Genomic DNA, 19863 nt, shown 5'->3' with positions numbered 1-19863 from the left:
GAAGGCTTTAAAAATTTGGTGGTCACAGAAGATATTTACTATTGATTGCACCCACAATTTGCCAGAATTAATGGTTTCGAAAAAAATCGCGGAGGACCGTTTCTGGGATATTTGGGGGTAACAGAAGACTTTACCTATTGATAGCACCCACAATTTTCTAGAATGAATGGTTTTAAAAAAATCGCGAAACTCTAGGATGAACTTTTGGAATTGGCCATTTTACTGATGTTCCGGAACTTCCAGAGGGCTTTCCGATGACCGCTCGAGGGATAAATTTTCCCAGAAATGGCATATACAATATAGCAAATACAGTTGGGATCATTAGAGCACATATTTGCAAGCAATTTTATGTTTCATAGCACGAAACTCGAAAATTTGATGCCAAATTGAGAAGCTCAAACAGTACCTCTTTAGCACAGGTTCCCCGGGGACTAGAGTGGTCAATTTGGATAAATCACCCGTGGGCTTGTTATTGGAACCTACAGCTTTCGTTTCGTGCCTAAAGATCGAAAATCGGTTGAAATTTGAGTTTTTGTGATCAAGATGAAATCTTGAAATCCAGCGGGCTTGGTAGTCATATGGCTACTGCTTCTGCCTCATACGCAGGACGTTGGGTTCAATCCCAGGTCAGCTCCATTATCCTACTTTGTATCTTTCTCTATATATCTCATGTTCTAGCAATCACTAGAATTGGAAATGGACTTCCATACCGTTTCCACTACTATTCCTATACCTTCAACTTGAGTATTCTAACAGTAATCTGCTAGAATTGGAAATGAACTATAGAGCTCGTTTCCAACATCAAATTAGAAATTCCATCGTCTTCTCCTATCTATCACATTGGCAGCTCGTTAACCAAGACGGACCTCTGCCTCTCGAACCTAACCCAAAAATTCCAACAAATTCCGCATGAACTCGTGGCAAGTGCAGAGGTATATTCGGCTTGCAGTGGGCGAGTGATTGCATCATCATTTCCTCCCCCTTCCCTACATTGACTTGCATTCTGACGTGGCAGGCGCCAGTATGACCTAACAAATGAGATCACCAGTACTTGTACATTGAAGATGTGTGCTAGTCCCAAGCAAACATCTGTTGGTTCCCTGTGCAAGAACAGCTGATCTGGTAATAATGGAGTTGCAACTACGAGCAGTCAAGCAAGCTCAAGCTCGAGATGAAATCTTGAAATCCAATGCACAATGTGTCACTTTTTTGTGGCGCCTCTCCTAGATGTCGCTGGAAGCTGATTTTCTCAGGGAATCCTAATTTCCAAATGTTAGGAAAAGTCAGAATTTTTCAGATTTTTATCTTGTTGCGTTACAAAGTTACAGCGCATAGTGGTCCAGGAAGCAAACAAAATGGTAATAACTTTTTTAAGCCGAAAGTAGCAGAGAAAGGAAGAAACTATGTTCTACGAAGTTGTTTCTAATGGTAAGGGCGTTTTTGGAGTTTTGATGAAAACTAGGGTGGACCACATTAAAAACAAATAGAACATGTAACTTTTTATTTGCAAATATATAGGTATACATTGTTCCGAAAAGTTGTAGCTCAGCTAGTTTCCAAACATTTTGCTAAGAAAAATGTTTCTCTAGCTCTTAAATTGACCGATTTAGAGCAATTATCCCAAGTTGACTTAGGGTGACCCTTAAAAAAACAGTTTTTTTGCTCAAACTTTTTTGATTCACATTTCTCAGCAATGTGGTGTTCAGACGACTTTTAGAGCTTTGCAAGGCGCACATTTTCATGTACTTAGCTATTTGATATCTTATGCGGTTCAAAAGTTATTCAGGTTTTTCATCGAGAAAAAGGTTTTTTTTTTATGGCTGTAACTATGATTAGCGCAAACATTTTTTTAATCTGTATTCATGGCATATTTCTGCTTGGCTTAGGCTGCGTTTTCATGTATTTAAACCACGGGGGTTCTTGCGCGAAAAATGTTTAAAAATAGTTTACCACATGTATCTTTTTGCAAAATTTCACCGATATTTCTCTCATATCATGTATTTTTCTGATTTTATACCATACTTTGACCTATTTTTTACATAGCATAATATGCCGTGTCACAGGATCATTTTGTTCATATATTCATATTCATTTATAAAAAGAAAGTACAATAATTCAATTTTATCATACTAAAAAGTGCTCATGTGTATTTTAATTATTGTTTTAGTTATATTTCAAATCATATATCTATTTTAGTAGCTTGCGAACGCTTCTTCGAGTCAAGTACGAGACACTGAAAACGACCTTATTGTTGAGGTCGAAATACATATCTGTCAAGGTATATTCAAGTCACAGAGAAACAGACGTCTCACTCAACCCACATTCCATCGTTTACCTTTTCAACGGTTGATTTAATTTTTTGTAGGTAGGCCACAGTTCGACAAGAGGCAAAGCATAGTACATCACTATTGAGTTCAATTACGATCAGCTATTGCGTTATGAAGTTATGTTATGTAAAGTTATGAAGAAAATTATGAATCGATCCAAAAAGGTTGATGTCTGGCTTTGATTCCAGAAAAGCAGTATCACTGCTTATTTCCGCATAGCACCGTGCTATGATATTCTTATATATTCAGTTGACTTTGTTTCGAAATCCAAGTAAGCTAGATATGCTCATGTAAATATGTTCTTGTCAAATAATTCTAGCAAGTGGATCAAAATTCGCTGGAGCTAGCTCTGAAGCAGTCGGCTTTGAACATTTTTCTTAAAATACGAAAAACGATTTATATAGTGGCATTCGCATTTTCGCGCGGAAGACGTTACGGTAGTTTCTTCATGTACCTTCGCTTTCTTGAAATCGGAAGAACTCAATATTGTACTTCGCTTGAAGCATAAAAAGAGCTGAATATAAAAGGATCTTTCGAAATGTGTCGACGTAAGTTCCGTCATTTTTAAAAATTGTTCATGTATTGAATAATTGAATAATTCTATTATAAAATCAGGAGTACAATTTACATTTGCGGAGCTTGTGCGGATTCTGATGCGGGGTGGTACAAAAGAAGAAGTTTTGGAATATGTTTTGAAAAAAAATTGTAGCATGAAAGTGGACACGAGAGAAGTGAAGCGGAAACTACACAGATTTGTTTCAAAATTTGGTTTGCTGTGGAAGAAATGTAATCGACACCGATCTCGATTTGAAGTCACGAATGGTAATTGGATGAAGCGAAAGATGTTCTTTAATGTTCTGGAAAAGGCGGAAAACCCCAAAGGACGACCGAGAAAACCGTTCTCAGAATCCAGCTGCAGGACGAAGCAGAACAGATCACGCGAGATGAGTGAAAAATTCTCGGCAGAAGAATTGTTATTAGCCGCTGCATCTAGTGCGAAAACGGCAGGTATGATATTTACTAAGCAGACAAGTAAAATAAATACTAATAAAATTCTTCTAGGAATGAAGAATGCGAAGAATGTGATAGAATATATTGCGAAAAATCCGGATGTTTCGAATAGTGCAGAAGTTGATGTTAATATGTGTATAAAATCTTATTCACCTGAAGAGGCCCTAGCATTTATATGCAAGAATGATTTTTCAAAAGCACAGTACAGTGATATACGGCTTAGTACCCTACAAAATGGAGCTGATATGTATCCAGCTTACAATAAAATTCTTGAAGCTAAAAAAAAAATGCTATCCATCAGGTATTTTGATTCTGTATATTCTGTATTTGTAATATTTCAGTTAAGGTACACTGGGGGAAGTGGAAAAGGAAAAATAGATAGTGCATGTTTGAATTAGTGTAAAACCAGTTTAAATGATCTAAATGCGTTCAATCAAAATGGGCTAACAAAAACAGTCAATTTTGCATCAACTGTGTGGAAACTCATACCATTTTGGTCGCTTGAAATTTATGGAAATAGATTTTAAAATTAGGAGTTGTTTTTCCACTTTCCCTAGTGGGATGGGGTATGTGGAAAATCCATGTTACCTTGACCTTCACTAGTGATGAGTAGTTACATATAACTAAAATCAATACAATAATTGCTCTGAGTATCTTTTTTGGAATAATTTCATTACTTTAACGGAATAGATCCTCAAGGAATTCTCGTAATAGCTAGGGGAGGGCTGGTTTGCCTTTTCGAACACTAAGTGTACGTAAAATCTATATGTTCGCCCCAAAGATGAACTTTTTAAAGGAAAATTGGGACTTAAAGGGTTATAGACTAATCAACTTGGTTTAACGAATTGAGATGATGTTTGTATGTGCGTATGTGTTTGTATATGTGTGCGCAAAGCACGTAGAAAATTATCAGTTATTCTTAAGCATTTGTCCTTAACCAATTTGTTGGCAAAAAATGCATTCAACGGCGAAACTTGTTATGAATAAAAATTAATGTGAAATATAGAATATATTTACCTATCAGTGCTATTTTTAACTTTCTTATACATTTTTTTCATATGTAAAACATTTGAAAGGCATCAATACCGATAGGTGGATTTATCAGGCTTTTTCTCATTTATATTAGTCCAATTACCACTGGAATCACAATGATAACAAAGAAGAAATATATTTTGATTCACAGCTATCGACATAAACCCTGGAGGGAAGAAAAAATTCCGTGATTAGAACATTATCCACTTCCCCCGCAGTGTTTGATACCTGGGGTAAATGTAAAATCTTTTAATTATTTGCTTTCTTGGTACAAACCACTACCAATTGAATGGGATTAGTTTAATTGTATTAGAAGAGTCACCTATGATATAAATTCACTGGAAAAGGAGACAATTGGTGCAAATAAGAATTGATTTTAAGAATGCAAAAATCAACTTTTCGCGAAACTTAAAATTACAGTTCAAGCGTTAACCGTGTTATTGTATGTATTATACAAATTTCAACATAATATTAGTGTAAGCATCAAAGTTTATTCTTGCATAATGTTATGATGTGGTAAAAACTGTAAAGTATGTACAAATCCAATTTTTCTAGTCGATTTTTACACTTACCCCCTTTTTCCACTTCCCCCAGTGTGCCTTATACATTATATATTATAGGAATATCAATTTCATCGTCTGTTGCGGAAGTTTCTCTTCAAGAACTTATTGATCATACTACGAGCCGATTATTAAGTAGTATAGCACTTGAGCAATATGAAAAGCTACATTCTTCCCAAACTTTGAAGTTAATTTTCAAATGGGGCTGCGATGGGAGTAGTAATCACTCGCGTTATAAGCAAGTTTTTCAGGAGTTAACAGAAGATAATGAGATCCGTGAATATAGTGATTCGCATTTGTTTATTTTTTCATTGGTCCCTCTTCGTTTGTTGGCCAAAGGAGCTGAACAAGATGCGGATGAAATCATTTGGAACAACACGTTGCCATCGTCGATATCGCTGTGTCGGCCAATAAAACTAATATTCGCAAAGGAATCAGCAGACCTTACGAAAAAAGAGGTTGATTCGATGAAAAATCAAATAGCCAAACTCATTCCGACAGTCTGTCAATTAGATGAAGCCAACGGTTCCGTTGAACCGAAACTATATTTTTCAATGATTGACACGAAAGTGGTGAATGATGTAACCTGTACACATTCTCAAGCTTGTTATATATGTTGTCGATCAGGTAAGAAACCCAACGATCGTAAGATGGAGGAAGATTCAGATGATCCTGAAAAATACAAATACGATATGTCTCCTCTTCACGCATACATTCGCAGTATGGAACTTTTGTTGAAAGTTGCATTCAGGTACATGATTTTTTTAATAAAATAGAAAATATAACAAACATACAATTTTGAAAACAGGCTTGTTTTGGATAAACCAACATGGCGAGTGAGCAAAACAAATACTGCGGTGAAGGATCACGAGGTTGGAATCGCAAAACAGCTTAGGGATGAGCTCGGGTTACGCATCAACGAGCCAAGACCTAGCGGTGGTAACTCAAACGACGGAAATACAGCCAGAAAGTTTTTCCAAAACTGGGAGCGTTTATCACTTATAACAGGGTTGGATAGAAACCTTCTCGAACGGTTCTACACGATCCTCTGTGTGAATGGTACCCACTTTCCCCAACCATGCACAAGATATTGGTGCACGGAGCCACTATCGTGAAACACATGATATTACCAATAGGAATGTGTAGCGAAGAGGCACAAGAGACCCGCAATAAATGTGTTAGGAAATACCGAGAAAGACATGCCAGAAAATTCAATCGAATCGTCAACCTAACGGATGTTTTCAATCGTCTCATGTTATCCTCAGATCCCAAAATTTCGTTGGCAAGGCGTATTTCTAAAAAATCGATTGAAACATATCCAGAAAGCGTTCGCAAGCTACTAAAATAGATATACGATTTGAAATATAACTAAAACAATAATTAAAATATACCTACATGAGCACTTTTTAGTATGATTAATTTGAATTATTGTACTTTCTTTTTATAAATGAATATGAATATATGAACAAAATGATCCTGTGACACGACATATTATGCTATGTAAAAAATAGGACAAAGCATGTTATAAAATCAGAAAAATACATGATATGAGAGAAATATCGGTGAAATTTTGCACAAAAATACATGTGTTGAACTATTTTTAAACATTTTTCGCGCAAGAACCCCCGTGGTTTAAATACATGAAAACGCAGCCTAAGCCAAGCAGAAATATGCCATGGATATAGATTAAAAAATATTTGCGCTAATCATAGTTACAGCCAATTAAAAAAACCTTTTTCTTGATGAAAAACCTGAATAACTTTTGAACCGCATAAGATATCAAACAGTTAAGTACATGAAAATGTGCGCCTTGCAAAGCTCTAAAAGTCGTCTGAACACCACATCGCAGAGAAATTTGAAACAAAAAAGTTAGAGCAAAAAGGTCAAAAAGTTTTTTTAAGGGTCACCCTAAGTCAACTTGGGATAATTGCTCGGTCAGTTTAAGAGCTAGAGAAACCTTTTTTTTAGCAAAATGATTGGAAACTAGCTGAGCTACAACTTTTCGGAACAATGTATATCTATATATTTGCAAATAAAAAAGTTATTTTTTCTATTTACTTTTGATGTGGTCCACCCTAGTTTTTATCAAAACTCCAAAAAGGCCCTTACCATTAGAAACAACTTTGTAGAACAAAGTTTCTTCCTATCTCTACTATTTTCGGCTTTAAAAAGCTATTACTACTTTGGTTGCTTCCTGGACCACTGTGCAGCGGTGTTTAGGGTGTGCTTGGGTCGAAATAGACCCCAATGCACTAGCAAGGTGAAATAATGTTTGAAAATCTCAACTCCCTTATGTCAATTAGCATTTTTGTGTTTATGGACATCTTTTGAAAACCGGGAATATCGACAAATTCCAGTACCGAAAATACCGGCAGAGTAGATATCTATTTTTTTGTGTCTTTATTAAGGAGACTTTCACTCCTAGGCTGGCTCGTCTCCGGTAGAGATCTAATTTCCGTTGTAGTAGATACTGCTTGTTTTTCAAATCTAATTTAACCCTTAAACTGCCGGAACGAATCTTGACAACTTTAAACAGCTCGTTCTCGGTCAATTTTCAACTAAAATGCAGGCGGTATCAACTGTCATCAAGGGGAATAGTAATTTCAGAAAGTAGATGGGTGAAATGCCTCTTTTAGATGTGGGAGTTTTGAAGTGTGGCGTAAGTCATTTTTGAGCAAATGTTCCGCATTTCAAAATTTTTAACGTAATAACAGGCGTTGAGTAATGAATGGTCAATGTTAAGGGTTGACAACAATAGCCAAATAGACATAAATTGGCCTACAAATGACCATCAAACAGGTTCCGGAATATCCGGTATTAAAGGCCAACATAGAAACACGGAATACATACATCAGTTGTCCAACACCTCAACCTTTTAGAGTCTCATAAGTAACTAAGAAAACGCCATGGTTTCTTGTTAGGGTAAAACAGGCCATTCAATGACCATGGAGCGGGTTCCAGGAACCCGGAATTTCGCTAAAAAAAAGGCCCAACATAAACTACAATACAAATAAGGCTTTCGACACCTCAAACTTCTCAGAATCACAAATCTACAAAACGAATCAGGCTTCTGACACCCCAGTTCCTCTCAGAATCTCAAGAATAATCTAAAAAACGCCATAGTTTCATGGTTGGGATGAAACTGACCATTCGATGGCCACGGGATAGGTTCCGCAACTCCCGAATTTCTACTGATTCTATCCAAGTTGTGAGTAACATTAATTTTTGGCGCTAAAAATTAGTTATGAATTATTCAGAATTAATGCCGAGTTAAATAAAAATTTCCTAAATTTATATAATGTGATTAAAGACTTGTTTTGTATATGTTATGTTTCCCTTGTGCACGTCAAAAAGAATTTGTGTATGATAGATGTTATTGATTATTCAAGAAATTCCAGAAGTTGAATACTTCAGATCTACACGCGTAACCAACGATCAATCGGCCTCTTTTTTATATATTATAAGCCATTTGAGGTACGTCGAAAAGAATTTGTGTATGCAAGATGTTCTTGGTTATCTAAGAAACTCTAGAAGTTGAGGGCTTCAGATCTACACGCGTGTCCAACGATCTATCAGCCTGTTTTGAATATGGTAAGTGCCCTTTGAGGTACGTTGAACAGAATATGTGTATGGTAGATTTTCTTGGTTATTCAAGAAATTCTAGAAGATGAGGGCTTCAGATCTACAACGTAACCAACGATCTATATACCTCATACATAAAACGCGACGCGAGACTGGACATATCACTTATGGTTCTTACAAACGAAAAAAGGAATTTTGTTAAATTACCTTTTTGTCGACCGGTTTCGGGCTCGATGCTGTCGTCATCGACTAGCTTTCGTTTTAATCAAATGCGAATATGTCAGAGCATGCTGTTAAACTTCCAAATATAATTTCTCATCTGATATTCAATAGCCGATTGATACGCTGGTCGACAGTAAATTTGAATTCACGATACTCATGTGTGGCATTTGTAGTTTTCGACCTTTCAAATTGACTAGTGACTGACGATAATCTAAGTTATTGCGATATCTGTATATCCCCACGAGTGTTCCCCGGGAAAACGGTAGTTGGAAATATTCAAAAATGTTCAGCAGCGTAGAAGCATAACAGCATATGGAGACGCATCGTACATTTGTGCAATGATTCATCTTGTGACTAAACTTTTTATGCACTTCACACTTCATCACATCCTTCTTCTTCCATGACTCTAAATCCCAACTTGAACTTGGCCTACTTTTCAACTTAGTATTCTACTAGCTTTTATATGCCAGCCATTGCATGAGTATGTATTAGACTGGCCCAGATTACTATGGGGAGAAAAAAATGTTGTCGAATTCCACGGGGCACCCCCCAGAATTGTGTCTTAGGGTGAGAAAATCAATCTCTGAAAATTTCAGCTCAATCGCTTGTTGCATAAGCTGGCGCATTTGATTTGAAGTTTGTATGGGGATTTCAGCCAAAATGTATAGGAAAATACACCTCCGTCACTCATTCGATCTGGAAATTGGTTCTGATTGCTCGGTTGACCTCAGAATTGCAAAAACGGCAGTTGGTATGCTACAGAACAATTTCACAGAACATTGCATGATGATTAAATGAACTTTTATATAATTTTCGGCTGAATTATTAGGAGCTGATTTGTGTATTTTTGGGTTTTTTGATCGAATCGCATCAGCCGAAACCCATATAAAAGTTCATTGATTCATCATACAATGTTCTGTGAAATTGTCCTGTAGCATACCAATTGCCGTTTTTGCAATTCTGAGGTCAATCGAGCAATCAGAACCAATTTCCAGATCGAATGAGTGACGAAGGTGTATTTTCCTATACATTTTGGCTGAAATCCCCATACAAACTTCAAATCAAATGCGCCAGCTTATGCAACAAGCGATTGAGCTGAAATTTTCAGAGATTGATTTTCTCACCCAAAAACACAATCCTGGGGGGTGCCCCGTGGAATCAGACAACTTTTTGTTTCCTGGGCCAGTCTAGTATGTATCTTGTGTGAGAAGTGTCGGGGTGTCGAGAAAGTTTTCAACCCGAAAACATCCTAGACCGAACTGAGATTCAAACTCACCATCTGCGGACTGGCAATCCTACGTATTTGCTCGCAAGGCTACTGGGGACCCACATCCGTCCAATTCAACTATTCATCCGTCACATCCGTTTAATTAAATAAATGTACAAGAGTGCATTTGCATGGAAATTTGAATTAAGGGAAACCTAAACCTTATAACATAATATCGGGAAGTACGTGTTTTTGGTTAACATGTCGAATATCAAGACATGATAATTATCAGAATTATCATTCATAGTTTAAGCACAAGAGACACTCATCTTTTTCGGAAATTTTATCTCGGCAACTATTAGAAATCAAAGTGGGATATAACTCTGCCTCTGTCCACGCTATATTTCACCATAATAAGAATGTGAAAAAGAATGATTGATGTAGCACTTACTAATAAAGAGGTAATAAACCCCTCTATTCCCCCGACACTTAAGTACCACAAAGTTGGGTAAGGGAAAGGTATTCGTAAAAAAACGGTTTGTCTGAAGCTCTCAATGTGACACCACGCAAAGGTGACTACCTATCACTGCGGGCTGCCGTCTTCTTTATCTAGTAATTGAGTTGTAACCCGTTGCATGGCATAATGTGCTAATAAATAACTCATTATCCAATATTCTTCTTTTTATCACTCCCATTACTGCACATCAGCTTACCTCCTGCTGCAGCGTTTTCAGCAATGTCTCGAGTTCATACTCTCGTGCGGCGGCACTCTGACGGAGCAGCGAATTCCTGGACTCTGTCAAAATTTCATTTTCCCGTTCTCGTAGTTGCTTCTTGTGGAGCAACAGCAGCTTTCGTTGCATTTCTATACGCTGCTCCTCGCCAACCAGTGCTTCCTCGTATTTTCTTTCAACCTCTGGAACGAGCAAAAATAAAATTATCATCGTTAGCTTCGTGCCTCAATTACACCCCGTCTAAAATAACATGATGCCGATTTTTAACGATATTCGCGAGTGGAAAATGAAACCATCATTTCGTCGTTTATTTTCTTCCATTGTTGAAGGTGTATTACGAGGTAAGGGTAATAAACCAACGAATTCCAAATTTCCATACAGGTGGTAGAAAAATAAAATCCGTTATCTCAGCAAGCGATGTTTAACCTTCCAAGCGTGCTCGGCTCAGTGTGACCCGAATCACACATTCAAATTGTAATAACTTTTTAACGCAACAATAAGATCTGAAATTTCTTGACTTTTTCTATTTCGTAGAAAACTATATTTCTGAACGTTTACCTACTTTGTACGACGTTCTTAAATGGTTAAAAAAAAACTTACACCAACGATATTTGGGTCACATTGACCCGGATTTGACTTGACTGACTGGGCAATATCTCAGGCATTTCTCAGTCAAATTTACATGTTTATATACCTGAAATAATCGTCAGCTCATAATTCTCCCAAACTGACCTCAGATTGTTGATACCTACATCATGTAATCGTCTGGGGAAGGATCGTCAGTTGGCTACTTTTATATGGACGAAAATTTCACACGAATTTCGTGCATGAACAATTGTATTGTTTTTACTTTCTCAGTAATGTGCCCAATACTATTTCAGAGATAACGAATCATGAGTGCACGCAGACAATATTTCTATGGATGTTCTAGGTTCTCCTAACCATCCTGTATTTCAGAGCCTTGGTCTACCAGGTCAGTTACGCTTGGTACGAAACCAAAAGCAACCCATGGTGTCGATACATGCCCTTAGAGGCCATGCGCATAATATACGATCTAGATATGTCCAAACCGGATATGTTCCAAGTTCACCAAATCATTCTGGAGTTCAGACCAATTCATCTACTATGTCAACTAGGCTCAATACAAAGGCAATAGCAACCCATGCAGACCATCAGACGCCATGTGACGATTTAGATATGTCAAAACCGTTTGTTCTAAGTTCTCCTAATCATTCTGGAGTTCATACGAATCGATCCACCAAAGCAACTGGCCTCGATAGAAAGCCAATAGCATTCCATGGTGTCCATACAGACCCTTAGTGGCCATATACATGATTAGCGGTTTAGATATGTCTAAACCATATGTTATAAATCCTCTAAATCATTATAGAGCTCAGACGAATTGAAGTATCAAGGCCACTGGGCACGATTCAAAGCAAATAGTAACTTATGCTGATCATGGTGCCCTGCCCATACAGGCCCTTAGAGGCCATGCTCATGATACGATATGTCTAAGCCGTATGTTCTATGTTCTTTACATCATTCTAGAGTTCAGACAAATTGGAATTAGAGGCCATGCGCATGATTAACGGTTTAGATATATCCATACCGGATATCTAAGTCAGTCAGGCCAGGATTTGCGATTTAGATATGTCCAAGCCGAATGATCTAAGTTCCCCAAATCACCCAGGAGTGACACCAAGGCTCGATACACAATAAATAGCAACTCATGGTGTCCATATAGGCCCATGGAAGCCATGCACATGATTTGCGGATAAGTTATTTCCAAATTGAATGTTCGAAGTTCTCCACATCATTGTGGAGTTTAAACCAATAGATCTTTGAAGTCAACTGGGCTCGGCTTAAAACCAGTAGCAACCCATGATGTCCCCATTGACCTAAGAGGCCATGCGCGTAGTTACATTTTGGATATGTCCAAATCGGATTATCTATGTTTTCCAAATCAATCTGGAGCTCAGAACAGATGGTTAGTCAATTGGGCTCAGTACAAAATCAAAAACAACCCATGGTATTCATATAGGCATGCGATTTACGATTCAAATATGTGCAAAACCATAATCTTAGCTCACAAAATCATTCCGGAACTCAGATCAATTTGTTTAGCAGGTCAACTACAATCGGTACATAATCTATAGTGACTCCTTCTTCTAAATCAGGCCCCTGATTATTATCTGTATGGTTTGGCCGGATTTAACTACAAGGGGGGCCCGGGGCCGACAGTCTGTATGTACATGTACAGAAAAGGTTGGTTTTGGTACTTAAGATTTGTGGGGGCCCTGGGCCACCTCCAGATGTCACAGTCTCGTTCACATCGAAACAGCTTGTGTATCGTGGTTTATAATTCTGTTGGATACGTTTCACAGTACGGATTGTCTACTACGCCTCGTTGGTACAGCAGATCATGATATTTATTTATTTTTTGTGCATAACCACAAACCAGTTGGATTTCTGCAGAGATGTCAAAGATTTGCTATGCAGATGTTTGAAGATAGTTCTCCAGTCTCGATGCTCCGCCGCTACAAACGCAGGGTCCGGTTTCAAACTCAGATAATGAAGATAGATCGCTTGAGACGTTTGTGTGTATACCAATTGAATCGGCAATTGAGTCAATTTCATTTTTAGTTCAGAGATGTGGCTAAACATAGCTAGAATAGGGTTGTTTGGATTTTGTAATAAACTATTCAAAAGGGGCAGCTGGTGAACCAGACTTATTAACCTATTTAAAAGTAGCGATTTTGCTTTTGTCTCAAGGCAGTGAATATTGAGGCCACCTCTGAACTTCGGGAGAATTATGTTTACAAATGCTACTCTTCGTAAGTTTTGTACATACCAAATGGATCTTCAAATCTCTGCTTTAATTTTGTTAGCAAATTTTCTTGTAAGAGGGATGTTCGAAGCCATATACCGTACATTTGGGTTGATATAAGAATTAATCAAAATTATTTTTTGAACTAGATTTAACTTTCTTGGATGATGCAGCCACAAGCGGATTCGTAGACCATTTAGGACAGCTTGCCAGTTAACTTTCTGTGCTTGTTTGATGTTGTCCCGAACTGCACTCCTAGGATTTTTATTTACTTCTCAATGTTAAGCCATTCCGTATCTCCCGTAAGTTTGACATTCCCGATCAGTAGCTACAGTTTTTTGTATATTCAAAATGGCAGTTTTTTGTATATTCAAAAACAGGGACGATTCCGAAGTTTTTAAAGATATTGACCACTCTTACTACTGCTTGTTCATGTTCAAGAAACATGGAAACATCGTCTGCATACGCATTCAGCATAGCGTTTAGAAATCGTAGAGAAATAGTGTCAAGTACCGGTTGGAGGTACAAGACAAACAGGTACATAGACGATTCTATCACAAACGCCCGAATGACACTCGCCCGAATTCCATTCGCCCGAATGACACTCGCCCAAATTCCATTCGCCCGAATGTAACAGTCGCCCGAATTCCATTCGCCCGAAAAGACCAAACGCCCGAATGGATCACTCGCCCGAATAGACCACTCGCCCGAATGGACCATTCGCACGAATAGGTCATATAATTATGTATACCTCCAGATTCTATAACAACATGTTATTTTTCCTAATTATATTAAAAGAAAAAATATGCCAATCACCTGGAATATATAAACGTGCCAGTTTGTCTAGTTTTTCATTCTTTTCTGCTATTTTAGATGTCTTCTTAGCCTGCAGTGGTCGTAGGGTATCAGAGATGACATTTCTTTCTTCTAGTTGGAACTGTTTTGGAACCCTGAAAAAGGGAGGACTTCTTCGTTTCAAAAGCGTATTCCACTTATTGTGCCACCCTAAAATGTTATCGGAAGTTCGAGAAATACTGTTTAGGGTATTTTCATAGACCGACCATAGTGAAGGGGAGAAAAGTGGGTCTCTAGTGGTCTTTTTGTGCGTTGATTGGCGACCATTCACATGAGTCCGCTACGTTAGGCATAAGTACGTTAGGCATAATGGACGTTACGCATTACGGACGTTAGGGATAATGTACGTTAGGCATAATGGTCGTTTGACATAATTCTGCCTTCTTTATGTCATGGGCTGTTCTTTGGGTCATTTATGTATAACGTCCATTATGCCTAACGGGTGCACCCCATTCACATAATACTTGCTTACATAAAAAAATTACGTTTCTTTGAGCAAGATTTTCGAACCTCCTTGAATGCCTTTGTTATATCTTAGCATGAAAAAGGTTCTAAGGTAAGGGAGCATCCACAAATTACGTAACTCTCAGAGCGGGGAGGAGGGGTTGACCGAAGTGTGACAATCCATACAAAAATTTTAATGATTCATACAAAAAGTGTGACATAGGGGGGAGGGGGGTGTTGAAAATGGCCAATTTTTGCGTTACGCAATTAATGGATGTTCCCTAACGAACTTTTTATAGGTAAGTTGATGTCTGTAATCCTTCCCGTATGCCGATTGTAATCCCGATCGCTGATGTTTTCTAAAAACAAAACTTTGGTTGAGGAGAAAGAAACATCCTTAGCACGTACCTTAGCATTTATCTCAGCCAACTTAAAATCCATCTAGACCTGTGCGCCGCCGCGCCACGCCGCCGCCGCCGGTGGTTTTACTCGCGCCGCCGCCGCCGACGATTTTGGGTCGGCGCGCCGCCGATCATAATTTTGCCACGCCGGTGACTGATCGCAATAAAAAAAATCAATTAACTTAAGTCGAGTCAAGCCAAGCACGAGACACTGAAAACGGCCTAATAATTGAGGTCGAAATACGTATCTGTGAGCGTGGTAGAGTTAATTGGAATAGTACTGAACTAGTCTTATGGAAGTTCATATATGTTGTTAAGGTGGATCTCGTCAAAACTCAATTTCAAATCTACCTCAAACGATGGTGTCTCTAAGTCGGTGTAGTGACATACATTGTCTTGGTTAATTAATAGGTTGGTTGATTAGTTTGAGAGTTTGAATGAGGCTTTATCTAGTATAATAATACATAAATTATTAAACTGATCTTTGGCCTCATTTAGTCGGGCACCTAAACTTGTAGGTTACTCGCAAAATGGGTTTGTTGTGGGGCCTGGATACATGCCCAAAGCGTCCCCATTCTTAAAGGATCTGGCATTGTTGCAGGAAAATTATTAAACTTAAGAAACTTCAAGTCAAGTTGCACATTATTTATTTTGACAATATTATTTTTTTTTATTTATTTAGACCAACTTATTTAATCAGTTTTCTTTGTTTTAAGATTTGTGCTATAAGGACAGTTGGCTTATAAGGCAAACTGATTTAGCAAAATAATTAAATCCCAACTGTGAATGCTTTACCGATTTTTTTGTTCCGATTCCCGAGTAAGTAATTTATATTTTGAAATCAATTTCTGAATATAACTGACAAAACCTCTTGCTGAGCATCAGCAAAGCAAATATTGCTGAGCAAATATTACGAGCATCAGTTAAAACGCTTCTTATTTTCTTATTCACAGCTATTGTAGCTCAGAACTGGGGTGTTGTCGCCTCATTGCATAGTATTTAGTCAAATTATTTAGTTAAAACGTCAGGTATTTTCAAACATTACGAAAATTTAATTTAATTTTATTGTCTTGAAATTATTTAATACTGTATTGTAAAAGCCTTATTGTGAAATTCCTGGAACTTCTGAGAATATTCGAAGAAGTATCGTTAAAACATTCATTTATGAATTTCTTCGAAAAATACTCCAGAAATTAGTTTGGAAATAAATAAAGAAATTTATTTGATAATTCCTCCAGATATCCCTCTGGACAGTTTCTTTTAAAAACCTTAGAAGATTATTTTAGGAATTCTTCCTAAAATTTGTTTGGGTATTCCTTCGGAGATGACTTTTTTTTTTAAATTTCTCCGAAAATTCCTTGAGAATTTTCATTCAATATATATAAATTATATAAATACGAATTTCTTTCGGAAATTGCTTACGGAATCCTTTCGGATTTTGTTCTACGAATTCCTACAATCCCCTTCGGAGACTCCTTGAGGAATTCCTTCGGATGTTTCTTTAGCATTTCCTGTGAAAATTCCTTAAAAAATTCCATTCGTTCTTTTGAGAATTTCTTCGGAATTTGTTGAGAATTTCTTCGGAAATTTTTCCTTTAGAAATTGTTTCCGCATTTATTTCATGAATCGCTGGAGGAAGTTGTTCTAGATATCCATAAGGAATTTCTTCAGAACTTCTTCCAGCAATTCCTTTAAAACATTCTTCAGGAATTCTTCCGGAACTCCTGCAGGAATTCGAAAATGCCTTCATCTTTCCTAAAGTCTTTGTTTGTTTGTTGTTTATTCTTGGATTTTTTTTTCAATAAGTAACTACATCGCAAACAACTTCATTTTCAATAAATTTCAAAAGATCTCCTGTAAGATTTTCCGAAAAAAAATCTGGAGAAATATCCGAAGGAAATCTCGGAGGTTTTACGAATTATCTTTAAAAGAAGTCTCTGGAGGGAAATCCGAATGAATTCTGGGCGGTATTTTTTTATTATTTTAAAAATAAAATTCTGGAGGAGTTCCCAAATAAACTTTTGGAGGCGTTTTTAAAGAAATTTGTGTTGGGCTTAGTGCAGGAATTTCCAAATAAACTTTTGAAGAGATTCCCAAAAGAGAACCTGAATGGATTTTCGAAAATAATTCCTGAAGGAACTTCTAAAAGATTTTTTGACGGTAAAATACTTCTCTAAAGAATTCCCAAAGGAATTTCCAGAGGAATCGATAAAGGTATATTTGAAGGATTTTATGATGGAATTTCCGAAGGAATTCTCAAAGGAAATTACGAAGAAAATCCTAATAGAATTTCAGAAAAAATGCTTACTGGTTTTTCTGATGTAGTTCCTAGGTTTCTTCAAGAATTCCTTTGGAATTTTTCCCAGTAATTTATACGCAATTTCCTCCAGAGATTCCTTTGAAGATTCGTCCAGGAATTCCTTAGGAAATTGCCTCAAAAAGTTACAAAAAAACTCCTCCTTAAACGAATTCCAGAAAGTTCTTCGGAAATTCTTTCGGATATTCCTTAAAATTTACCCCAGGGATTACGTCAGAATTTCCTCCACGTATTCCTTTGTTTAAGAAAACCTTAGGAAATTCGTTAAGGCTCGTTCTTTAGGAAGTTCCTTTGAAAATCACGAGTTGAACCGGCCCAGGGCCGAAAACCTCATTATTAAAGATAATAATAATAATCCTTTGAAAATTTCTTAGAAAATTGCTTTAGGAATTGTTTCATAAAATTCCTTAGGAATTATTCGGATATACTTTCCGAAAATCTTTCGCTAATTCCTTTTGAAATATCGACGGAAAATATTTTAGAATTCCTCTAAAAATTCCTTCAGAAATTCATTTACAGATTCCTTCGGAATCATTGAAAGTTTTCTTAGGAATTTCTTCGGAAATTAATACGGAGGATTATTAAGTTAAGTTCCTTGGGAATTTTTACGGGTAATCCTTTGAAAATTCTTTGGTCACTTTAGAAAGAAGTTCTTGGACATTTCCCTCAATAATTTCGTCACAACATTCTCCATTTCTTTTCATTTTTTCGGGAATCTTTCCAGAAATTAATTCAAAGAAATTTCTTCGGAAATTGCTATTTGGAACCATTCGGAAATTCTTCTAGGAATTCCCCAGAATTTTTTTTCGAAATTTACCAAAAATATTCTTTCTGATTTTTCTGCGGGAATTCCCTCCTTGTAAACTATTTTTGAAGTCGGTGCTACCGGGCAAAATTATAAAATACCTATTCATTTAATAATCAAGGCCTGCTTGCCCAAACCTTTGTTCCTTATGAGGAATAAACGAGTCTACATTAAGCAAGGTTTTGTATTTCCTTGGTGTGATTTGTGGGAAGTGAGTCGTGGGATCAATAGTGAAGTTGGCCAAGTTCGGAAGAAGTATTTTACACTAAGTTCTTTTGAAAATTCCTTTAAAAGAAGATTTTTTCAGCAATTTCTTCGAAAATCGTTTTAGGAATTCTTTCGGAAACTATTTCATTCCTTAATAAATTTCCGAATGAAATCGTGAAAGAATATTCTACGGTTTTACATTGTGGTTGTCATTAGTGGACTGCATCGTGAATGCCCTTCCAGGATCCAGGTCACAGCAGGTGAACGAAGTAGCACTGCAAATTCTCTAAATATACTAGATATGCAGCAAATATATTATATTAACAATATGGTTCACTTCGAGTTTTTCCATACAACGAAATGGCGAACAATTTGCCGGTGATAACAACATCATCTAGCGAGCAAAGAGGAATCTAAACATGTTTTTTTCTAGCTTGTGCTGGAAAACCCTCCTGCCATCTTCCGGTGAGTAGTCATACAGTTGTTCGATGACATTTTACAGTGTGGGGATGTCCATACATTTTTCAATAAATCGATTATCGACTTTATTAAATGCAAAATATCGACTTTGTTAAATGCAAACACTACTGTAAATATTTCGATGAAGCAGTGCAAAGCAGACAAACTACACCTTTGCTTCAATCGTTCAAACTGTGAAAGCCGTTCCGCAAACATTAAAATGATTGTTCCACTGTAAACATTTTTATCATTTTCTTCAGCAAGAAATTTGATTAATTCTTTCTGAATATTATCGATATTATTCCAATGCATCATTCTTCTTCCTCTTCGGTGTCCTAAATTCCTACTGGAACTTAACACCTGCGTTGCAACTTATTATGAATTGAAAACTTTTTGCTGCCCACCATTGATTGAATGAATATGTATCTTGAGTGGAAAGCCATGAAGATGACACTCATCCGATTGCGTTTTGTTATGTTACGCTTATCATAATGGGTATGATTATTTGGTTACATTTAGACATGGAAAGTGAATTGAACAAGTCGCTTGGATTAAACGCGCCCAAACACCTTCGCTCAACTCACTTGAACGGACAGTAAGTTGAACATGTTCAACTCTTGGCTAGTAAATTGCATTAAACTAAGCTGTTCAATTCACTTGCCCTTTCAAAACGTAGCATTACGGTGAGATATTTCGGCTAAACTTAATTACGCCTATTTTATTGTGCTTTCTCGATTTCGTATCCAATATCAGATATTTTTTGGGATTTAATAGATTATTTTTCGATACTTTCGCAAGAAAAACTAGTTGAACGTACCCGACCTTGCTCGGGATTATACTACAGTTGCTCTCCACATCTCGATATTGAAGGGA

At 37.0% G+C, this 19863-nt stretch overlaps 1 protein-coding gene across 2 annotated transcripts in view; it reads right to left on the bottom strand.

Moving 5' to 3' along the window:
• The window catches only part of LOC134215825 (TBC1 domain family member 31), a 108497-nt gene that overhangs the window by 11596 nt on the left and 77038 nt on the right, over positions 1-19863 (bottom strand). For both annotated transcript variants that reach the window (XM_062694935.1, XM_062694936.1), the window contains exon 7: positions 10655-10857. In XM_062694935.1, the coding sequence (XP_062550919.1) occupies positions 10655-10857 (203 nt within the window). The remainder of the gene's footprint in view (positions 1-10654; positions 10858-19863) is intronic.

The sequence above is a fragment of the Armigeres subalbatus genome, chromosome 2, assembly GCF_024139115.2.
Source record: "Armigeres subalbatus isolate Guangzhou_Male chromosome 2, GZ_Asu_2, whole genome shotgun sequence".
In the NCBI taxonomy this organism is placed as follows: domain Eukaryota; kingdom Metazoa; phylum Arthropoda; class Insecta; order Diptera; family Culicidae; genus Armigeres; species Armigeres subalbatus.
This window is presented reverse-complemented; position numbering and strand designations above follow the sequence as displayed.